This window comes from Saccoglossus kowalevskii, chromosome 4, assembly GCF_978046115.1.
Source record: "Saccoglossus kowalevskii chromosome 4, keSacKowa6.1, whole genome shotgun sequence".
NCBI classification, from domain to species: domain Eukaryota; kingdom Metazoa; phylum Hemichordata; class Enteropneusta; family Harrimaniidae; genus Saccoglossus; species Saccoglossus kowalevskii.
Window position 1 is genome coordinate 9189825 of NC_140644.1, and position 20693 is coordinate 9210517.

General features: G+C 34.9%; 1 protein-coding gene across 1 annotated transcript; it reads right to left on the bottom strand.

The window, feature by feature from the left end:
- Nucleotides 1–670: 670 nt before the first annotated feature.
- Nucleotides 671–19296, bottom strand: LOC100378264 (atrial natriuretic peptide receptor 1-like). The gene is made up of 20 exons (XM_006814910.1): nt 18645–19296; nt 15991–16115; nt 15071–15250; nt 14104–14239; nt 13656–13892; nt 13383–13546; nt 10328–10450; nt 9984–10061; nt 9714–9818; nt 7746–7817; nt 7316–7484; nt 6963–7121; nt 6673–6850; nt 6412–6552; nt 5955–6078; nt 3594–3662; nt 3287–3461; nt 1768–1866; nt 1582–1673; nt 671–718 (listed from the first exon to the last, which is right to left on the bottom strand). Exons 1-20 carry the CDS (start codon nt 19294–19296, stop codon nt 671–673), a joined length of 3126 nt encoding a protein of 1041 aa, XP_006814973.1.
- Between the last annotated feature and the right edge of the window lie 1397 nt (nt 19297–20693).

Genomic DNA, 20693 nt, shown 5'->3' on the forward strand with positions numbered 1-20693 from the left:
GCCATATGTTACTGCACACACGTCTGACACACTCTGACCTTACATGACCTGCATAATAATCATAAGCAGTGTGTATTACTTATTAGCTATTAGCTGCATTGCAACATGATGTTATACTTTTACGAAATACAGCATTTTTTTCACTAAAAGTGTTAAGAAAAAGACATCATTTGGTCTGAATATATACAATAAATACATCACTAATATGACATAATTATTATGGTTACAACAATGAAAAATCACGAAAAAAATAAAATGATGGCACGTATAACGTATACAATAAATATAGAAACAACTACTCAATTCATCAGTACGTGTTCTTCTTGTCTATGAATTGACGAAAAAGAGCCTAGGCCCTAATATACACATTTAGAAAATATTGCTTGTTACAGTGAAATGCACAATACTAAGACTTTGATTTTTAATTGTTCAGTTGAATTCCAACATCTAAACAATTTACATTTGTATATTTATAAAACGTTTGCAAGGACTTCAGCTTTTATGCATTACATGCGTCCCAACTGCCCTATATTTGAAAGACTTTAAAATACACAAATTCAAATATTATTATTACAAATATGAGATGGGCGAACGTTACCAGGGCGTGGGAAACATTCACAAAGTAATCACTCCTTGAGTGAGTCCGATGTTTCGTCACGTTTCCATAGATCTAAATGTTCTTACTCAGTAACCAATAAGTTGTCTGGACACCTTTGCCCTGCAAATAAAGACAGAGAAAAAGGTACCAAAATTATTTAAATAAACTACATTAATATACTCTTAGTTTCGTAAACTTGAGTTTCTTTATTGCGCCCATGTTGTTGTACTCTTTTTGACCTTTGACCTCTCCACCTGATCTAAAACAGAAAGCAAATCGTTTGAGGGCGCACTATTATCTTCCTGATAATGCATCTCATTCCTATGCCATCCGGAGCAATGCAATTACGAAATGTTTTCCACAATATTTATTTATTTATAATTTCTCATAGTATATGTTATTTTAGGGTATTAACATTCTTGGTTGTTTACTGTTTTGTAAGAAATATTGCTATTTTGAACCAGTCAGCACTCGAAGGAGATGCCAACCTATGCTGACTTAAATTACTTCAATATTTATATCAACAATGCAACAGAAAATAATAACTTTTATTATGACCCCGACTTTTCGCTCGAAAGTGTAACCAGGTCATACGAGTCGTACATGAAATCTTTCGTGTCAATATTGAATCACATATTGTGAATTTTACCTTTGACCCGAAAATATTACCTGGTTGTGTGACTCACAGGGAACGTGTGCCAAGTTTGAAGGCTCTAGTCATTTAAATCCTGTAGTTATATAACAAACGTTCATAAACCAATACTTGTGACCCCAAAATGTAGCAAGGTCTTGTGAATCTCGCGGGGAAAAAGTGTGCAAAAGTTGACGACTATTGCTAATTTTTCAATGTAGTTATAGTATTTAAAGTACATAAACACATGCTTTGACCTTGATCTTATCTTTACGCCCCCCCCCCCCACACACACACGTACGTCCTGGACGCTTCGTAAATCACGGTAATAGCTTAACATAATAGAGTTTACCTTCATGTGAACCTCTCCTCTTTCCTCGCATACGTATCCACCAAGTATACTTAATGCTTCCACTACATTTTTACTGACGTGAATACGGAGAGCTGTAATGCAGACAACGCATATTTAGAGAATATTCACGCTAAAACTTTGAAACATCTGATACTGATTCTTCGTTAGTATGTTATTATGACCTACCTTCGCCATTTGATTCGAATCTAGACGCAGTATTGACTGTATCGCCAAACAAACAGTACCGAGGCATCGCTATTCCGACTACACCAGCCACACACGGACCTACAAAACAAAGAAAATACTCAATAATAAAATGATAAATAAAATAAAGTTTAATAAAATGTTTTCCTTCGTAACTTGGTTGCATTTTTGACTTCAATACTGATAATCGCAAAGTCGTAATCTGTGCATGGTGTTACCCCTTATTAGTCAGACATTAGGTATGTTCACGATGCAAAGCGGCATATACGCGAATTAGTACAACATCAACTAAATTACAGCTTATAAAATACCACCTATACTTTGTATTTCCTAAGTTCCTGACCAACGGAACAACGTGAACACGTGACAGTATGGCTGCCTCGAACGAAAGAATTGTAGTTATTATTTAATGTCATTCATTTACAAATTTGGTAATGTCATACAAAGAAAGGTATCAAATATGAGTACGACCATTTTATATTTTTAATCTGCAGTACACTGAGTGACATCTACGTACAATGAAGTAAAGGTGTGAATTGTTGGCAAATAAAAATAGACATAAACCTGTCTTGAGATAAACAGATAGTTATGCGTTCCTCGTGTGTATATTCCTCATGTGCATGATATTGAGAGAGGTTACTTACTTGAATTGAATACATTGAATACGTTTACATTTTGATTTCGATGATAGTTTGTTTGTGGAACGTCATTATATGATATTCTAACGTAATTATATAGTGGCAGTGCACCATATTTCTGTACACGTTCAATATTATATGAGGTTAATCGCCTTTCCTCTTATGCCTGGTGCCTCTCCCAGAATTGATCGGGATATTGTAAAGAATGACCTACGTTCACGTAAAATATCTCTTCTCAAATTGAAGCCGTGGCCTGTCACACCGCCAGTGACGTCATTAACAGGAGTATCGCTGATACTGTCCTTAACCTCAGTTGCTGCAGTTGAGCAGACGCGCCCGATCTCCAATAACACGTACTTCAAGGCGACGATCCAATAGTCTATTCGTTAACTATTCCACAACAACGGGGTATATGCGTTCATCTACAATTTTTTCCAATAAATTACCGAGGCTGAACTGCCGTTTTAGGTTCTCCATTCATTTAGCGCTTTGCACTCAACCTCACGTAATACAGACTTTATACATAATAATAAAGGTGGACTGTATAATAACCGTATAATCCAACCATAAAAACATGTTGGCATACCACACAATTATTTCAGGATATAATATAATGACATCACACAAACATAACGATGTTATGCTAACATATGACATGTTGACATTTAAGATGTTTCATAACCCTATAATCTTGTTAATGTATAATATAATGACATTACACCAATATATAATATTGTGTGACAATAATATAAAGTTGAACAGTCGGATTTAAAAAAATACAGCACGAAATTTGATAAAATGCGACTTCACAGGGCATCAAATTGAAAATACTGTAGACATCTGAAACGAGTTTATGTGCTCACCTGTATGTATACCTATACGTAGTTTTAATTTTTCATTCGGCATGTGTGGAATTCTGAAGGACTGAATGGAACTTAATAACGCCAATGCCATAGTGGCTATTTCACCAGCATGTTTATTTCCATTACGTATCGGTAATCCACTGACCACCATGTATGCATCGCCAATAGTTTCTACCTAATTAAATCAGAAATGCGGAAGTCTCAGTCTGTAGCATGTATATACTGTAATGTGAAGTGTTATTAGTTTAACATGTTATGTTTTTGGCCATTGTTAGCGGTAACATCAATTAGGATCAACTTGTCTTACCTTATACACGTCACAATCTTCGATGATACCATCGAATAAAGAATATAACGAATTCAGTAATTGAACTACCTGTAGATGGAATCAACATATTTATTAATATTAATATTAATATTTCGAGCATCTGTTTATTATGATACATATTATATGAAAGGTTAGCAAAGTGTTTGTATCTGAAAACAACGAATAAGAGGTTAGTAAGTAATAATTACACTCAAATCAAATGAATTCACAAAAGTAACAAATGAAGACAACAACAACTTTGACAATGCTGCATTAGACTTGTTAATACTTACAATCGACCACACTGTTTGCAGAATACGGGAATTATTTGAAAAAACGCAGAGCCTGACCGGAAAAGGGGTTGTGGTACACGGTTGAAACTGTACATACATTTATTTCAACCATCTTGTGTATAAGAAGTACATTTTTATTTGATATGTCAAACGCTTTATTTGGGTTTGAGGGTTATTGACAAATAAATGACGTAAACTTCATTTATCTCCACCACACGGCGTATATGCCAACCCCCAGAGATTAGCCTGTGAGTGCTTCAGTGTGACTCAAATACAAGTTCAATTAATACGTGTAAGGATGATACCCAGATTCGAGGTCACATATTTGTTCACATGATATTTGACAATACACATATTACATATATTGTATGTTAGCCCTAATCCTATGTTTTATGAAACTTGTACAAGTAAGCACATTTTTTTCTTTGAAAATATGCTTTAATGCGTGTTTTTTTTTATTCAAAATAAACGTCCGAAAACTAGTCAATATTTAATACCAGCATCCTGTCAACAACAGCGACAATGTCTGATTTTTTTCCTGTGTATGTTTGTTTACTTGAAACTAGTGTTCGAAGTTGTACTTTCAGAATTCATGCGTTACAAAACGTGACAACTTTCCTATGTAAACAAGGAATCTAGTGGTTAAGCTATCAGTGTTGTGTAGCTAATCAAACGTGCTTAGCATAATCTTAAAGATAATATAATATAAATACAAAAACGCTAGTCAACCTTGTTGACATTATTTATGTTATCACCTATTTTTAGCATTTCTAAAAATAATTCAAAATAAAATGTCGTACCACTGTTGAGCTAATAACACAAAAGTGTCGAATCTTAAGTATATTATGATATTTTTGAATAATATAGTTATCTTTTTCAAAATGTCCATTTACTAAATATTGTTGAAAGCCTTGACATAGTGAAACACATTTAAACATATCACATTGTCATTTGTTTACATGAGCGTCACGTGACTGACTAAATGCCAGATTTAATAATTTAGTCAAAACGACTTAATCCACGTTTTCCAAAAATATTTCTGGCTGAAATTTACGAAATTTACTTAGTCCATGTGCTTTTCTGAATGTTTTCAGAAAAGTGTTTATAGCCATTCTCGGCATTGTATTTCAAAGCCCAGACATGTTTACATCTTTCATTGTCTTGTAAATTATTGGAGTAATTTTATAACATGTTGCACTAACGTAGTAGATTTGTCAGGTTCCAGTGAGATAGTTTAATACATTTTTCAAAATTGAAAAAAAGAACAAAAAGTGTAGCGACTACTAAACACGAATGATGTGTTCTAATATTACAACAAAAACATATAAGGCCAAACTTTTTTCTTCCTTGTTTCGCGAGTTTTTAAAAGGCAGGTGGAAAAAAACTAAAATTAATTCTTTTTTTTTCTATTAGATTTGTGTAATTCTCAAAGAATTGTAAGTGAGATCATTGATCGGAGAGAAGAAATGAAATAAAATGTTATTCTATGTATAACCTTGTTTCTCATCTGCGCGAGACTTCGGTACTTTGATTGTGATACTCCCACGAAAATGCAATTTTGATTTGTTATGCGGCGGGCGGTAAAAAATGAAGATAAAAATAATATTTTTTTAGCATTTCTTTGCGCTTACAAGTCGGCGGGCGCGAGAAATTACGATGAAATAAAATTATATTTTTATTTCATTCTCGGTTCCTGTTCATTCGGCGGGTTCGCGAAACAAGTGATAATAAAAGTCTGGCCTAAATGATGTAATTCATTACCCAGCCTGCTACAGCAGAACATATTAATCTATTACTAACCCTGGCTAGGATATGTGTGTGTAATGTAGTCTCGTGTATGATATGGTCGTATTTGTGTTTAATGTTTGGGGTATATAATGTTTATTGTAATATGTCACTATTATAATATTCACCTATGTTAAGTGTCCTAGTATATATTGATACTATGGCCATAGTGGAAATCATACATACGTAGATGAAAATAACGAATTTAATGATTCCACCACAATATAAGTTACCACAATACAGCTTACATTGTGTCTATAATTATACATACAGTATTACATACCTGCATTGGATCACTTGACGCGGATATTGCAGTGAAACCTACAATATCTGAAAAGAATATAGTAACAGAATCAAATGTCTCTGCTTCTACTGGGTAGCCATTTTTTAGTCCCTCTGCCACTGATCTGTACGAAAAAAGACACAACAAAATAAACTGAGGGCGCATTACATTTGTCACGTTGCTTATATGCAGTTTTAAATTTGCACATTTGAGATTCGACTAAAAGTGCAGTGCAAATTATGCTTGCGATGTCACGTGATATATATTAATTTATTTATTATCTAAACACAGGTTCCTTATGTAGATGTATGTAGATTGACCGAATACTGTAGAAGGTTATTTTTTTCTCCAGCGTGTTATTTAAGGATAACACCTTGCGACAATTTGCAAATTTAATTACAAAATCAACGTTAAATTGATTTATTTCCAAAACAAATATAGTAAAATGGTTGCTCACCGTGGCAACATGCGGTATAGTAGTTGTTCCGTTCTCTTCTTTTCTTCCATTAACTGCGACGTTCGGTCAGCGACGATATCTTCTAGATTGTGTGAATATTTTTCCAACATTGTCACCATATTGTCCATTATATTTGAACTGCTAGAAAAAAAAATAGATGAACAATGCAACCCAAAGCAACAAACTTACAGACAATGAACAAAATATATTAACCAAAACAGAAATGAAGAATATATCAACTACACAAAAAATGGTACTCACGTGTTCGGATTGATATCACGTAAGACGCGCCTTATGTATGACACGTCACATCTTTTTTCCGGTACGGGATGCCAACATCGCTGTACCAATTCATTTATATCTTGTGTACGGGATCCACTCACTAATTCGGGACGGCAGACCGTAGTTACGTTAATATTCTTTACCCGTTCAACAATTTCTGTAATGTTAATAACAGATGGGTCAGATGTGCAGAACAAACCACACAATACCACTACGGAATATGAAACGGCAGTAAATAAGTAGTAATCTATTATTATCATTTGACAAACCTCGTGGTGACAAAGAAGTGTTACCATATACCCCATCTCTGTACACTATCTCGTGTAAGATAATGCCAATACTATAGATGTCACCCTTTTGCGACATTTTCACAGTTGAATTAACAATATCTTTATCCGGTAAATGTTCAGGAGCAGTCCACAACAATCCTAGAAGGAAAACACGGGAAAGAACATTAGTATGGGAAACGCCACAGGATAGAGGGTGTTGTGTGGCTTTGCTATTGTTACTATGATGCCTTTTTCGTAATGACACATAACTTTTTTGTGAGTTCCTATTGTGTATTCGTTTGATTCAACGTCTGCCTCTCGCGTATTAATCCGTGTTATGTTTCTGTTCTTACCTTGATATGCAGCTTCTTCACTGACTTCTAAACGGTATCTTTTATAATTTTTAAATTCCCAAAGACCAAAGTCTGTTAATTTTACAACCCAACGTCCATCTAATAAACAATTCGACGATTTTAAATTACCATGTACAGTCAATGGACTTTTATGAAGGAATTGAACACCCTGTGAAAAAAAAATATTATCACATCATATGCATATATAATTTGTGTCTGCATTAATAAAGATAGTACATGATAATATGATCTTAACCATTTTTGGCATGTACTACCAAACAACACAAATAAATATTTGTATTCAAATGTATGCCTACTTAATAGACTGCGATCTCTGATTTTATTTGAAGTATAAACTAATTTCTGGTTAGATATGCATAATGTTTGAACATTTGTAACTACTGCTACAAGCTATTCAAATGTGTCTTACCGCAGCAATGTCATTTGCAAACGACACTTTAAACAACCAATCCAAGGCAATCTCATCATTTTCCAGAACATCCTAAAAAAAGAGCGTCCATAACAAAACGTCATATATATAATATTGACAATATTGTCAACTAGATAATATATATTATTATACATCTGTCGCCGTAACTCCATTAGTTAGAGCGTGCTGTAATTTTGTGGTATTGCACTGGGTATTTTCATCCTACCATATTAGGAAATGCGATTACGCACGTGAGATCCTCTAATAATAAAAACAAACATAACAGCCCCCAGGGTTTGACCGGACTCAACATAAATAAATTAAATAAATAAATAAATCTGTTCTAAACGGAATTCTCATGATGTATCCGTTGAAGGAAAATATGTATAATAATAAGGTTATTACGAGGATATCGAAACGTATGCACTCAACATCTCCCGCTGTACTGCCTTCGTGCATACTTTTCGGTATCCTCGTAATAACCTCATATAATTCCATGGTGTTTTTTCTTAGGTTAAAGCGCGGTGGTCGTCGCACAGCGCGTGTTCGAATTTCATGTAAATAAACAATGTATTTTACACGCGTTGTATACGTCGCTATGAGTGCTACATCGAACAGGACGCAGCGTGTAATGCAAAAGAAGAACAAACCCATCAGCCAAAACTCGGTTAATGTCACTCTAAATCTTACGAGTAATATGTTTTCCAAGTTTGAAAGCAATGGCTATTTCCTTTGGTTATATAAATGTATGAACTTATACCATGAACCTCACCTTTGAACTGAAATTGTAATAGATTATGTAGTTGTGTCGTCACCGTGAGGAAGCGCTGTTCCAGCACAGACCTTTTGGCTAAAATAGCTCCGGTGCCTCTTTACACTAGTGTTTATACACGGAACTTGATAATTTTTTTCAATTTAAGTTGCTTTTTAATCACACATTTTAGTGAAATATTGTTAGTGAGTGAAATATTAATGTCACAAATAATCCCAGCTTTGAAACAACAGAAACAAACACATAATAACGATAATCAAATTTGTGTGTGAAGTTCGAAAGTACTTGCGTAATTTCCGGTTTCAACTAGTTCGAAAATAGAACGTCCTTGAACGCGATAAAATCACGCGTAGAACTCCTTCCGAACCAGACACTAGCAGCATAAACCTAGTGCAAACTTGCACAATTTGGATCCAGTTTGTTCTTACAAGTTTTCTAAGTTTCATTTATCATTATTTAGTAAACTCGCCCCTGAAACGATTTAATATATCCGTAAAATACGTGGCAATCGACGATTGACTTCGAAACATTCGAAATATCGAACAAACTCCCGACACTCCTGCGTGATATGCGTCAAATCAGTGTAGAAGACGCCGACCTGCAACGTCAATGCAATTATGTGGGTTGTAGAAAAAAACTGTGTTAAGTTTTTAGCCATTAGCCGCATATGGCCAAATACTGAACACACGTACTATGGCCATGACCTTTGTTCAAAAATGAACCCCATTGTTTAGTGACACGTGTGTCAAGTCCCTGGGTAATTTCCTTTGTAGGTAAATAATTAACATCATAATTCCATACTGTAACATTGATGTTTGAATCCAACATGCGCCAAGGTGTTGGGCATCGCATTGGATGTATGTGTGTAAACTGCACGGGGAATTCGGGAACACGGGGAGCATGTGTGCCACTTTGATGGCTCTGGCTATATTGTGTTCCACCTGTGTCCAATCATGTGTACATTTGTGTCAAGTTCTATATAGCTGTCCATTCGCGTTATAACACAGAAATGTTTATTCACACATACTGAACGCCCTATCTGCGCGCTGCCTCCAACGAACGCTTGTAAAATCGTACCCCGTGATTTGTCTTCTAGAATAATACATTACTGACTTTTCCAAATGTATGAAGCTATCTTTGAAAAATGTTCTGACTACATAAACGACAATACGAAATTCAAATAATATAACACTAACCTGCAGACTTCCTTTCTGGCAGTACTGTTCCACGAAACATATGTTTGGGGGATCCACACACACACCAACGAACTGATTAAGATTGTCATGGCGAATGTCACGTATCTATTTATATGGAATTAAAAGAGGATATCATAGCTTATTTTTTGATTTAGAAATGTTGAGTTTTTTTTACCATATTGTCCATTCATACAGTAATAAATAAATAAATAAATAAATAAATAAATACAATAAATACTAAAGCAATAATATAGAATATATATAATGTGCCTTTTTCAATTCCAACAACTGACTCCGTGTGATATGTACTCCCGAACGGTCAATCATCTTTATAGCAACCAATGCGCCCTGCAATGTATAAAATAAACACCAGAAAATCAACTCAAATGATACCAGTAATACGGTTTCTGATGAATGTTTTGTCCCAGGAACCCCCCCCCCCCAAACACAAACAAAACAACAACACCACACCCCCCGGAAACAAGAATTGTTGACAGCATTATTTATCATTTGAAAATAGGAAATTGTAATAACCAGTAGTTTACACTCTCTAGTTAAAAATGTTATTTATATTTAGATGAACCAGTGGTATTGTGTAAAATATTTGTACACACCTGATATGTTCCAATCGCAGCGAAAACCTGTTTCTGGTATGTGTCAAGAAATCCCTCCATTGAGAGAACACTTATTGAATTTCTTCTGACTCTGTTTTCACTGGAACAACTGTCATGAAATGACTGCAATATTATAAGCATATCAGATGTAACATTATTTATATGCATTCTAGATGAAAGCTGGAATAAAAGAAGACAGTTTTACCCTAGCAATGTGGTATACATAGTTGTATTACCGACGGGGTATCTGGGAGATATTTGTGTGTGTTGAAACATTGGTATTTGCTTCTAATTATATATTTATTATATATGCATGTAAGACAACATTTAAATCAATTACACAGTGTTACAACCAATGACAGGTATTACATAAATTATTAGATCATTGTTAAAATGGTAATGGTAAAATAACCACGGTAAAGCCAGAAAAACTTCTAATTATAATTGTCCACACTGTATTAAACAATACCATAACAAAGTTACAATAATTGTTTGATGCATTTATTGGTTATGGAAAGCAAAACAATAGAACCATAGCTCGAGCCATTTCATACAGTGCAATCTTTGCAATCAGGTGATAATGTCATGTGATCAAATCAGGATATGCAAGTGATCAGCTGACCAACTGGAAAATGATATAACCGCAGATCCAGTCAGGTTTAGCGAATTTTCCGACCTTCACGAATAGCTTTGCTCGTTCAAACCCCGTGTTTTGTAAATGCAACAACCTTGATTTATTGTTTTATTGTTTATTTTCAAAGTTTCTCATGTTTCTGTCGCTGTTGAAGTGAGTGAGTTGAATAAAATACGTTGCAATCTTGCGTTTTTGACGACGATCATATAATAGACGCACATATTCAAGTTCTATTTTTTTCTGAGACACATAAGTGATTCTTACTTTATATTATTGCACACCATTCCCATTATTTACATCGCTACACAGTCTTTTCATTCTATTAGAAACATGACGCCTTTGACTTCCTTACGGGCTAAAGTGTCTGTGTGTCATTTATTTGACACGAGTTAAAGACTATTTGCAATAAAATGCTTTGATATCGTTTGGAAAATTGGGTCATAAATCACATAGCAACGTTTATTCGATTAGTGTTGTTTGAAGCATATTTTCGAGACAATGAAATCATGCGCAAATTATAACCACTGTAATAATTATTCATTCAATACGAACGCGTTTGTTTCGTTGAAGATTGTTTTATTAGCAATTAGAAAGCCCGTTTTTTTGTAAATGCGACCACCGTGTTTTTACCACCGCGTCTTCCTCTACACGCTCGGCTAATGGTGGTTGGAATGAAATGCACCCAATGAAATCCAATGAGTTGTTATCGGTGTTGATGCGGGGGAATGAATATCCCAGGTACATAAATAATAAATCGGAATTAATAAAGCTATATAACATTTGGCGCTGCAATAAATACGAAGGATAGTAATCCTCATATAAAACAAATCAATCACGAAAAAAATCAACTAATAAAATTGCAGTGAAACTGCAAACTTCATGTGAACTTTAAAATAAGATAACTTCTGACATTCTGAATCAAATATCTTTTTTCATTCATCTATTTACCAGGTGTAACTATGGGTTCCAAAAGACGTGAGCCTCAATATTCTTCCGTTGAAATGCCTAAAGCTGTTTGAGATCACAGTGTTAATTACGATCCAGAAAATTGAAAGTTGACAATAGTATTAAAATAAGATACAACAAAAAAGAAAAAAAACATGTCATTGTACCGTATATATAAAGTTTTAGGCTACGTATGTTTCCCAGGGCATCTAATTTAAGAACCCAAGTTTCTTTGAGAACCGACGAATGGTTCTGTATATATCAATGGAACATACATTCTATGGTTGCACTAATAGTACCATAGTTTTGCCAATGGGTAAACGAAGTCAAATTTTAAAGATTCGAACATAATACGTTCGTACAGGTAATTGTAAATATTTCTGTTCTCAGAATGTCATTTTTTTACTAGTGAAATGTTTATTTGTTTATTTGGACTTCGAAAGACGACGCATTTGTTCACCAGGACAATATCAATAAATCATGTTACAGGATTGGTTGACAGGACAATAAGATATTATAATATGTTATACCTGATATTGTAAATTGTGACATATGGGGAAGAATATATATATCATGTTTGATTGGGTACCTTCTATTAACCGGAATTATTTAAAAATTCAGGATTTTAAGAAGCGATAAAAATAACCATTTTTGAGCAGTATGAATTAATTTTATTTTATTGAATAACTGTTTGTAAGAAGCTTCGAGTATAGATACTACATGCCTAACATCAAGTTGACTGATCAAAGCACTCATGAACAATAAAATGCTTCAGATTGTCATATTTGACAGAAAACCTAAGATGGAGGCCAAATCACATGACTGTTTCGAATACCTTTCTGCTGTCCGAAGTATTCAGTATAGAAATGCAACAGCTATTAGCTAACTTTAGTATAACACTACTTCCTGTTTAGAAAAAAAAATCTATGTTGGCGGTCAAACCACGTGACAAACCATTCAAAAGTTTGCAAATACTTTTGCCTAAATAACAAATTTCAGACCAAAGTTTTTTGCTGTTTGTCACCCATTTTCGAAATATTCAGTGTGACAAGAAGAGTTACGTAACTGCTAAAGTTTTTATTCGTGAAATACCCCAGTAGTGTTATAAACAAATCAGAAAGCCCATATACGCATGGGTTAAAATGACCACTGTTGGGTTGTCAAGATGATCGATATGGTATTGAATTCACATAATTGTCCGATTAATCGTCGTTTCTTAAATTTGAATAAGTAAATAATCCATTGAAAAATGACATCCGTTAGTAGACCTGAACAAAACCATTCAGCTCAGATTAATGGATTTTGACTGTAATTTGAAATCATAGATGAAACAACTACCATCTACAGAAAATAACAGGTAAGCTACATTTACAGGCCTACATAAAAACATAAACAAACAAAGACACAAACAAACAAACAAACAATAGCTTTATACATCTTCAATCCTACACACATGACATTTATAAAATATGTCACCTTTAAATTTGTCCGCATCGCTATGTCACTGTAGTTAATTTTCCACACTGTTTCCAGAAGAGCTGCTTCAAATTTTTGCCTCCGATACACAATAAACACAAGTATAGAAGCGATGAATGCTACAACCATTGATGCGACAACGGCTATTACGAGATTTGTCAAATCTGAAAAACAAACACAAAAACACCTGAATATTAAAGACAAACACTAACAATTTCTCCAAATCCCCATGCCACACAAACCAGGTATGTGAACACACTGATGAGAACTTACTTTTCTCCGGTTCTATGCAAAACTCTCCTTGGAAACCACATGTCGGTACTGACAGTGGAGGCTCATCTTTCCCAGAAGGCCAAGCTATCTTTGTACCAGTAAACAGCCGAAGCGTACTTGTGGCACTATCAAACAAACCGGCCTTGATAAAAATACCATCGATAGCATCAAAACTGAGAAGCCGAAAATCGTGATTTCGATCTCCATTTTCATCTATTGTAATACGACCCGTAATGCCTATGAACAGATAATCCGATGAAATAAGAAAAGGTTACATATGTTTGTGTTTGTCTTAAAACAAAGATGATGTAATAATATAATAATCCAAAGTCGTTATAGAGAGATAGGGGGGATTTGTCAATCAGTGGAAATGGTACATATAAATGATCACAACATATTGTACAAGCAGTAATTTGTATATAATCCCAGTATTTAGTATTTAGCATACCTTGGAAGTCAACTCGTTGCATTTCTTTGAAGAAATTTCTTCCATCGTAAGGCTCACCTCCATTACTACGCACTTGATGTAGAGCGTGTGCATACAGAAAAATGGCGTCATACAAATATGCCGCCGCCAGATGGACCTAAGACATATAAATAATAAATTAACAACCAGAGGCACTCAATTCTTTCGATCGAATAAAACACTATAAATACACTTTGTGGCCGAATTCTACAAATCGCACCATCTTCTATGACGTCAAAAGGCAATGTTGATTGTTGTGGCACTCGGTTTTATAGAAAAGATGTATTCTGATTATTTGTTTAAATCGTAGTACTTTCACTCTCACAAAGATCCAATCCTGATGATGATGAGTGATTTATCGGCTGCTTTATTTTTTATATTTGTGGAATTATTTTGTCATGTTTTTTTAAAACTTTTTCTTCGTTTACAACATATTGCAAACGATTCTGTATTGTTTTCGGGAACTGTATGGCTTTAAGAACATTTACAAGTACCCTTTCCGAATATGACTATGAGGGGCTGTAAGGGGGTATTTTCGTGTGCCGTAATCAATTGATTTTATTCTTGTAATAATAAAATAATAATAACAAACGTAAATTCGTAGACATGGGCAAGGTCTAAAATGTAATCAGCTATTTTATTCGTCCGTAATTTGTACAAAGATCTTATTTCTCGTAAGCGTATAAAGCATTTTCCACATTAAATGTCGCAATTCTTACGCAATTTCAAATTTTGATTCTTAAACATAAATTATCAAATATATTATAAAAATGTAAAATCTAATTAGAAATTTTGCTATATCTGTAAAGTGTAAATATCTATTTGTTATTGTAAATGAAACTTTTATTTTATTTCTTGTAAAAACATTAACGTTAAATGCCTTTTTTATTTCCTGTAACCTGTACCAGCTACCCCCTTGCCCCTTTCGACTATCAATATCAAAACTTACCCCAGAAATATCCGACATATTAATAAACCATGGCGCTTCCAAAAAACTTTCCTTAACCTCGATGGCGAATTCATTGAAGACGTCCTCTTCTGGAGCTATCATTTCTAGCACAAGCAAAGACCTTAATGCCATCGCCATATCCTCAACACGGGCGATCACGTCTGTTTGCCACGCTGTACCCTAGTGGTTTTGGTAAAACAGATATTAACACTGTTATCTATTGAATTCAGAGAAATTGTTTAGCATGTTATTCAATATTTAAACTTTCGTTGACAAGAGGATTTTATGTAAACTTTCAACGATATAATTTTAACCTCGAGAATTATGGTGCAAAATGTTGTGAAAGTAGGCATTCAACTAGTTAATTAATTAGATACGAATGCAGGCCGAGAAAGATTACTCGTCGCGGTTATAAATTCTGACGCGACATAATTTATGGAGGCTGTTGGGAAAAACGACAGACTTAAAACATGTATTGTTCAATGCGTGAATACAGTACACATACGCATGAGCTTTGGCCTTGCGGAATTTGTAATCAGTGCTCTCATTCTATTCACATAGTGGAATTATGGTTGGTGAACCCTATACCCAAGAGCTGCAGCTGTTATGATCAACTTATGAATATCCATGATCTAAAACACTCTCATGCCCAACAACCAATGACCAATATCGTGTTCCGATATAACCATGAGTTCAAAACCAGCCTTGGTGCGTTCTTCTCGTGACAGCAACACTTATACGGCGTATTCAATTCGAAGGACAAATTTTGAGAAGTAATAGTTCCGGCTTTAGAACCGAGTCAATGGCGGCGATATCACTTAAGCAATAAATTCCATTCCATAAACAGTGATAATTTTCACAAAGTCTTGAATTATGTGCCGATACAATACACAACATACAAAATGTATCTATCGACTCACCTCATAATCACCCATTGTTAGTCGCTCCACTGTTATAAACATATACTCTCCATTGAGATACCCTCTGTCGTATGCAAGTAGCATATAGTTACGCACTTGTTCAGAATTCATTATTAAAATAATTACTATAAAAGCAAATTTGAGCAATTGATCAAGACTGTTATCATATCATTATATCTTTGTGCGATGAATTTACAACAACATTTCGATAATTATTGTTTCAATTTCAATGAATAGTGAGTGAAAACCACTCATAAAATATTTATTCATGTTTTTTTTATTATTAACTACTGAATAATAATAACTAATTAATATGCATAACTTTTACTGACATTATGGTGCTTCTAGTAGTGAATAATATATCAATATTTATTTATGTATAAATTCCATATCTAATCTCTCATTACAATATGCATACTAGATTAACATAGTACCATTTTTATTGGGCACATTGTTGATATTACTCACTCAAATCATGCATGTTCTACATCGAAATAAATAGGGGGATTTATAAATTAACGCGATTATTGTCAGGAGTTTGGGACGATTCAATAAATTTTGTTAATATAATTGCGGGTCTGTATTGCAGTAGTTTGTGCACAGGCAGGGAATGTTTACATTAACATTGCACATGTTTGTTTTTCAACAAACAGTGTCGTATTTATTCAATTTAATTGTACAATATTTTAATTGTATCAGTACTTACTATGCTTTATTTGTTTTAGACATTGGAGTTTCGTATTCAGCCCATTAACTTCACGCTATATAAGGTTTTTTCTTTTGGGGGGGGCAGTGCAATGTGGTATAACGGAACTTGCATTTGCTTAAACTGGCGAAGCGCATTTGCAGAGTTGTAAGATCGGAACTTGAGTTTCATGTTTATATATTCGTATGCGTGCCTGTAATTTCTATTATTACCCTTAGATGTTTTCACTGCATGGTTGACATATTTGTCCCCGAGGAAGTTTGTAACTGGGTAGGTAGTCATTGTAATTGCTTAATAACTACTCGCCATATCGAGCTTTTTTTGGAAATGCCATTTTACATAATTCGTCAATTCGAAACTCGTGCTTCATGATTAATGTTTGTCTCTGTGCATGTAATTTCGAAAATTCAAGGTTATGGTGCTCATACATTTCACATTATTGTTACAGATATTTACAAATAAGGATAAACAACATGAGCCATACACCTGAACTGTTTTACCACGTTGTTGTTGGCAATAATATACACTTCTAATTGAAAGTAGGCCGGTTTGAAGATTCTGGGGCGGATCTAGGATTCTGGAATAGGCGGGGGGGGGGGGCGATAAGTTGGCCGAAGGCAAAGTTCGCAAGCGCCGATGGCGTGTAGCCCTGTTGGTTGTTAAAAATAGGGGGACCGCGGGACACGCATTTTGGAGATGGTACGCAATACACAGCTAGACAACCCACCACTAACTTTGAACTGAGCACGTCACAAACAACCCACTCATTATCAGGAAGGTTACGAAGCATGTACAGTCCCGCGGGGAAAGTTTCAATTATGGAGAATGTTTACAAGTCGATTTAATGGTGTAAGACAGTTGAGCAAAGAAAGCAGTGGCATAATGTGGTAGAACAGTAGTCATACTGACACGCTGTGAAGGCATTGTTCTTCCGACGTGACTTATCTGATGTGAAACATTTAAAGTATCTGGAATGTGTTGTCATCATTGTCGTGTTATGGGGAGTATGTCTTGTTTGATGAAATTGTGCATGTTGTTATTTTCAATGTCAGTAGTTTCACGCCAACAGTTAAATGTTTTGTTGTCTTAGTATAGTTAGTTGGCTTCCCAAATTTGGCAGTGCACCACAAGGTTTAGAGACATGTCCAGATAGTAGAGAAGAAATGAACTCTAATTTTCAGTATTTAATTTTTTTGTATGTTTTATGAATTGATTGGAAAGGTGCAGAAGAAACTGTTTTTATTGGTGTGCATTTCAAAATGGGTGTAGCGGGTGCGAGAAAGGTACGATTGATGCATAGAATAAACTTGATTCTGTAATATCGTTTTTGCGAAAGTGTATGTACACTTAGTAGCAACAGTGTACTGATCATAGCATGGTATTTGCGTTGCCTGGAAATATGTTGACCACAAGATGTGCTCGTTTGGGACGGGGTTTTGAAGGTAACCAACATTTTAGATTATTAATATATCCAGAGTAATGTTCTGGAAGTGTAAACTAACTCAAATGATGTGTGTGGTAGATTGTTTTATTGATTGTGGATTGAGCTATAAGTAGATATAATGGACATTGCTGTAATTATTAAATAGGGTCTCATGTCACAAACTGTTTTGGAATGCCATGCATTGCTAAAACCAATTCACCACGTTAAAACGCATGAATAGAATAAAAGTTGCAGCAGGCATTTCGGGACATCGAGATCGACTGAACAGCTGTTGACGTTCGGTAAATATAACTTATATTATAGCCTGCTGTTGTACAACAGTCCTTATAATAAGCTGCAACAAATATCAGTAAATAAATAGTTATCTTATACAGAGGCAATTATATGCATATTTAACAAAAAAATAATCCGGCTGAAATAAGTTAAAAATGTAATTATGTTGCAGACACCTGATTGTACTTTCATGGTAATCAAAAAGCTGACATATGAGAAATAATAACTTACCCCTTGCTTTTTTAATCATATCATCAAGCCTTTCTTCATGAACTGACGCGTCCCATGGATTAAAGCGATTTATTTCTACAGTAATATTTGTTTTTATTATCTCCATCTCTATTGCGTCAATGACTAAGGACGAGTGACCGGTAAAACCGCCGCCAAACAGGCCAATATGCTTCCATCCAAACGCTTCTATGGTTTTGATGACAGCCCAGGCAGTTTTGGAATATGGCGATGACGTACGACTGTACGTATCATACAGGTGTTGAGACGATAATTCAGATGCAGATGAAAAGTGGCCAACCATGGGAACGTTCCACTGAGACGCTAAGAGCCCCGCTGCCGTCGATGCAAATGTGCAGTCAGGTCCTATCACAGCAGCAACGTGGTCATCACGAATGAGTGTTACCATTCTATCCAAAGACACTCTGCCGTCACAACCACTGTCATAATATATGAAGTCCAGCGTATCGTTAGGAAGCATGTTCGGATCATTGTGGATGTGTTTTAACGCCACATTAGCTGCAGCGCCAATTCTATCAACTCTGAATGGGAGATAGTATCGTGTCGTGATGAGTAAGCCGAATGTGTAGTTGTGGGCACAGACTGAATTCAACTCAACAAGTAACCATGTGATAAGATGGAACAGAGTTGTCATTTTTGTTTGGCATCGACAACGTCAATTCTGTGGGTAACAACGTAAAGGCAAATATTCAAAACTGTGCATTATTTTGTCGTTAATATAATAACGCTTTGGCTTATTCCAAACAAAACTTCTGTGTTGATAATTCACCATGAACATTCAACAACCAACTAATGATAAATTATAATGATTTTCTTGCGACTGACTCATTTATGAACCGACAGTAAATTCTAACTAAATCTGTTGTAACGTGAATTGGTCTGATATACTCCTAGTTGTATATACAATTATTCGAATACAGAAGCTATTTTGAAGACCCAGACAACATATTTATACGGAATTACAGTGAACATTTAAAATTTTTGGAATGACGGCATTTATGGTGTCAGTTGCTTTGATATAATCATGGTGAGAATGAAGTACTGCCACGTCATCATAGATTTGCTTGGAATATTTTGGTATAATATTGATGTTAATTCGGTGTGATTCTGTATTATTTGCCAATAGAGAATATATATAAATATATTGCCAATATATATATAAACTCCCATCTTAAATCAACTAAGGGCGCTGTGTTATACATCTTGTAAATGATACTATACACACCTGCAGTCAATGACGTACTTAGTATCTCAAACAGGTAAGGGTATACTTGTTAGAGTAATAGAACCAGTGGGTACATTATAAAATTTCCGTGTCGTGTTACAACTATGAGCCTGCAGCCTTACAAGGCGCTATATACATATACTATATACTGTCGAAGCCCGAATGAAACGGCGTGCATAGATCTTTGATAACTGGCTTTTGAACAATTTCAAGTTTATAGTATAAATATTCGTAAGCTGGTCATTATGCAACGGTTAAAGTATTCCCCTGCAAATTTTAAAATTGTATGGCAGGAAAAGTTACATACACCGAAAGGTTCATGAATAACGCATACATGTAAATCTGTTAAATAAAGGAGGACAAAAGATAGAGTAATATATCACAGTCGTTAATTGTAGAAGATCAAGGAATATGCAGCGACTCGGTGTGCCAAGAGGGTAAGATAACACTACCAACAGGCAACACTAATTCGGAGTGGTTCTAAACGTTATATAAACACTACCGGGATGCAGTCATCTTTTCATTTCATCCTGGAATTCCAGTTGAGAATAAGTTAAGTTATCCAAATATTGCTACTGTCTGGCGAATGCCCTACGACATTAAGTAACTTCAAGTGTAGTAATCATAGTGGAAACACGGAACGCGACAATAAGAGACATAACTATAATTATAGCAAGTTATTAATAACAATCATTGATTCCCACGAAGAGGAGGGGATGAGATTGTTTACAAATACTAGTGGTGTTATGTGTGAAATTCAAATCTCTTCGACGACATGGTCTAGATCTGTTGTGATGAAAAAGGCA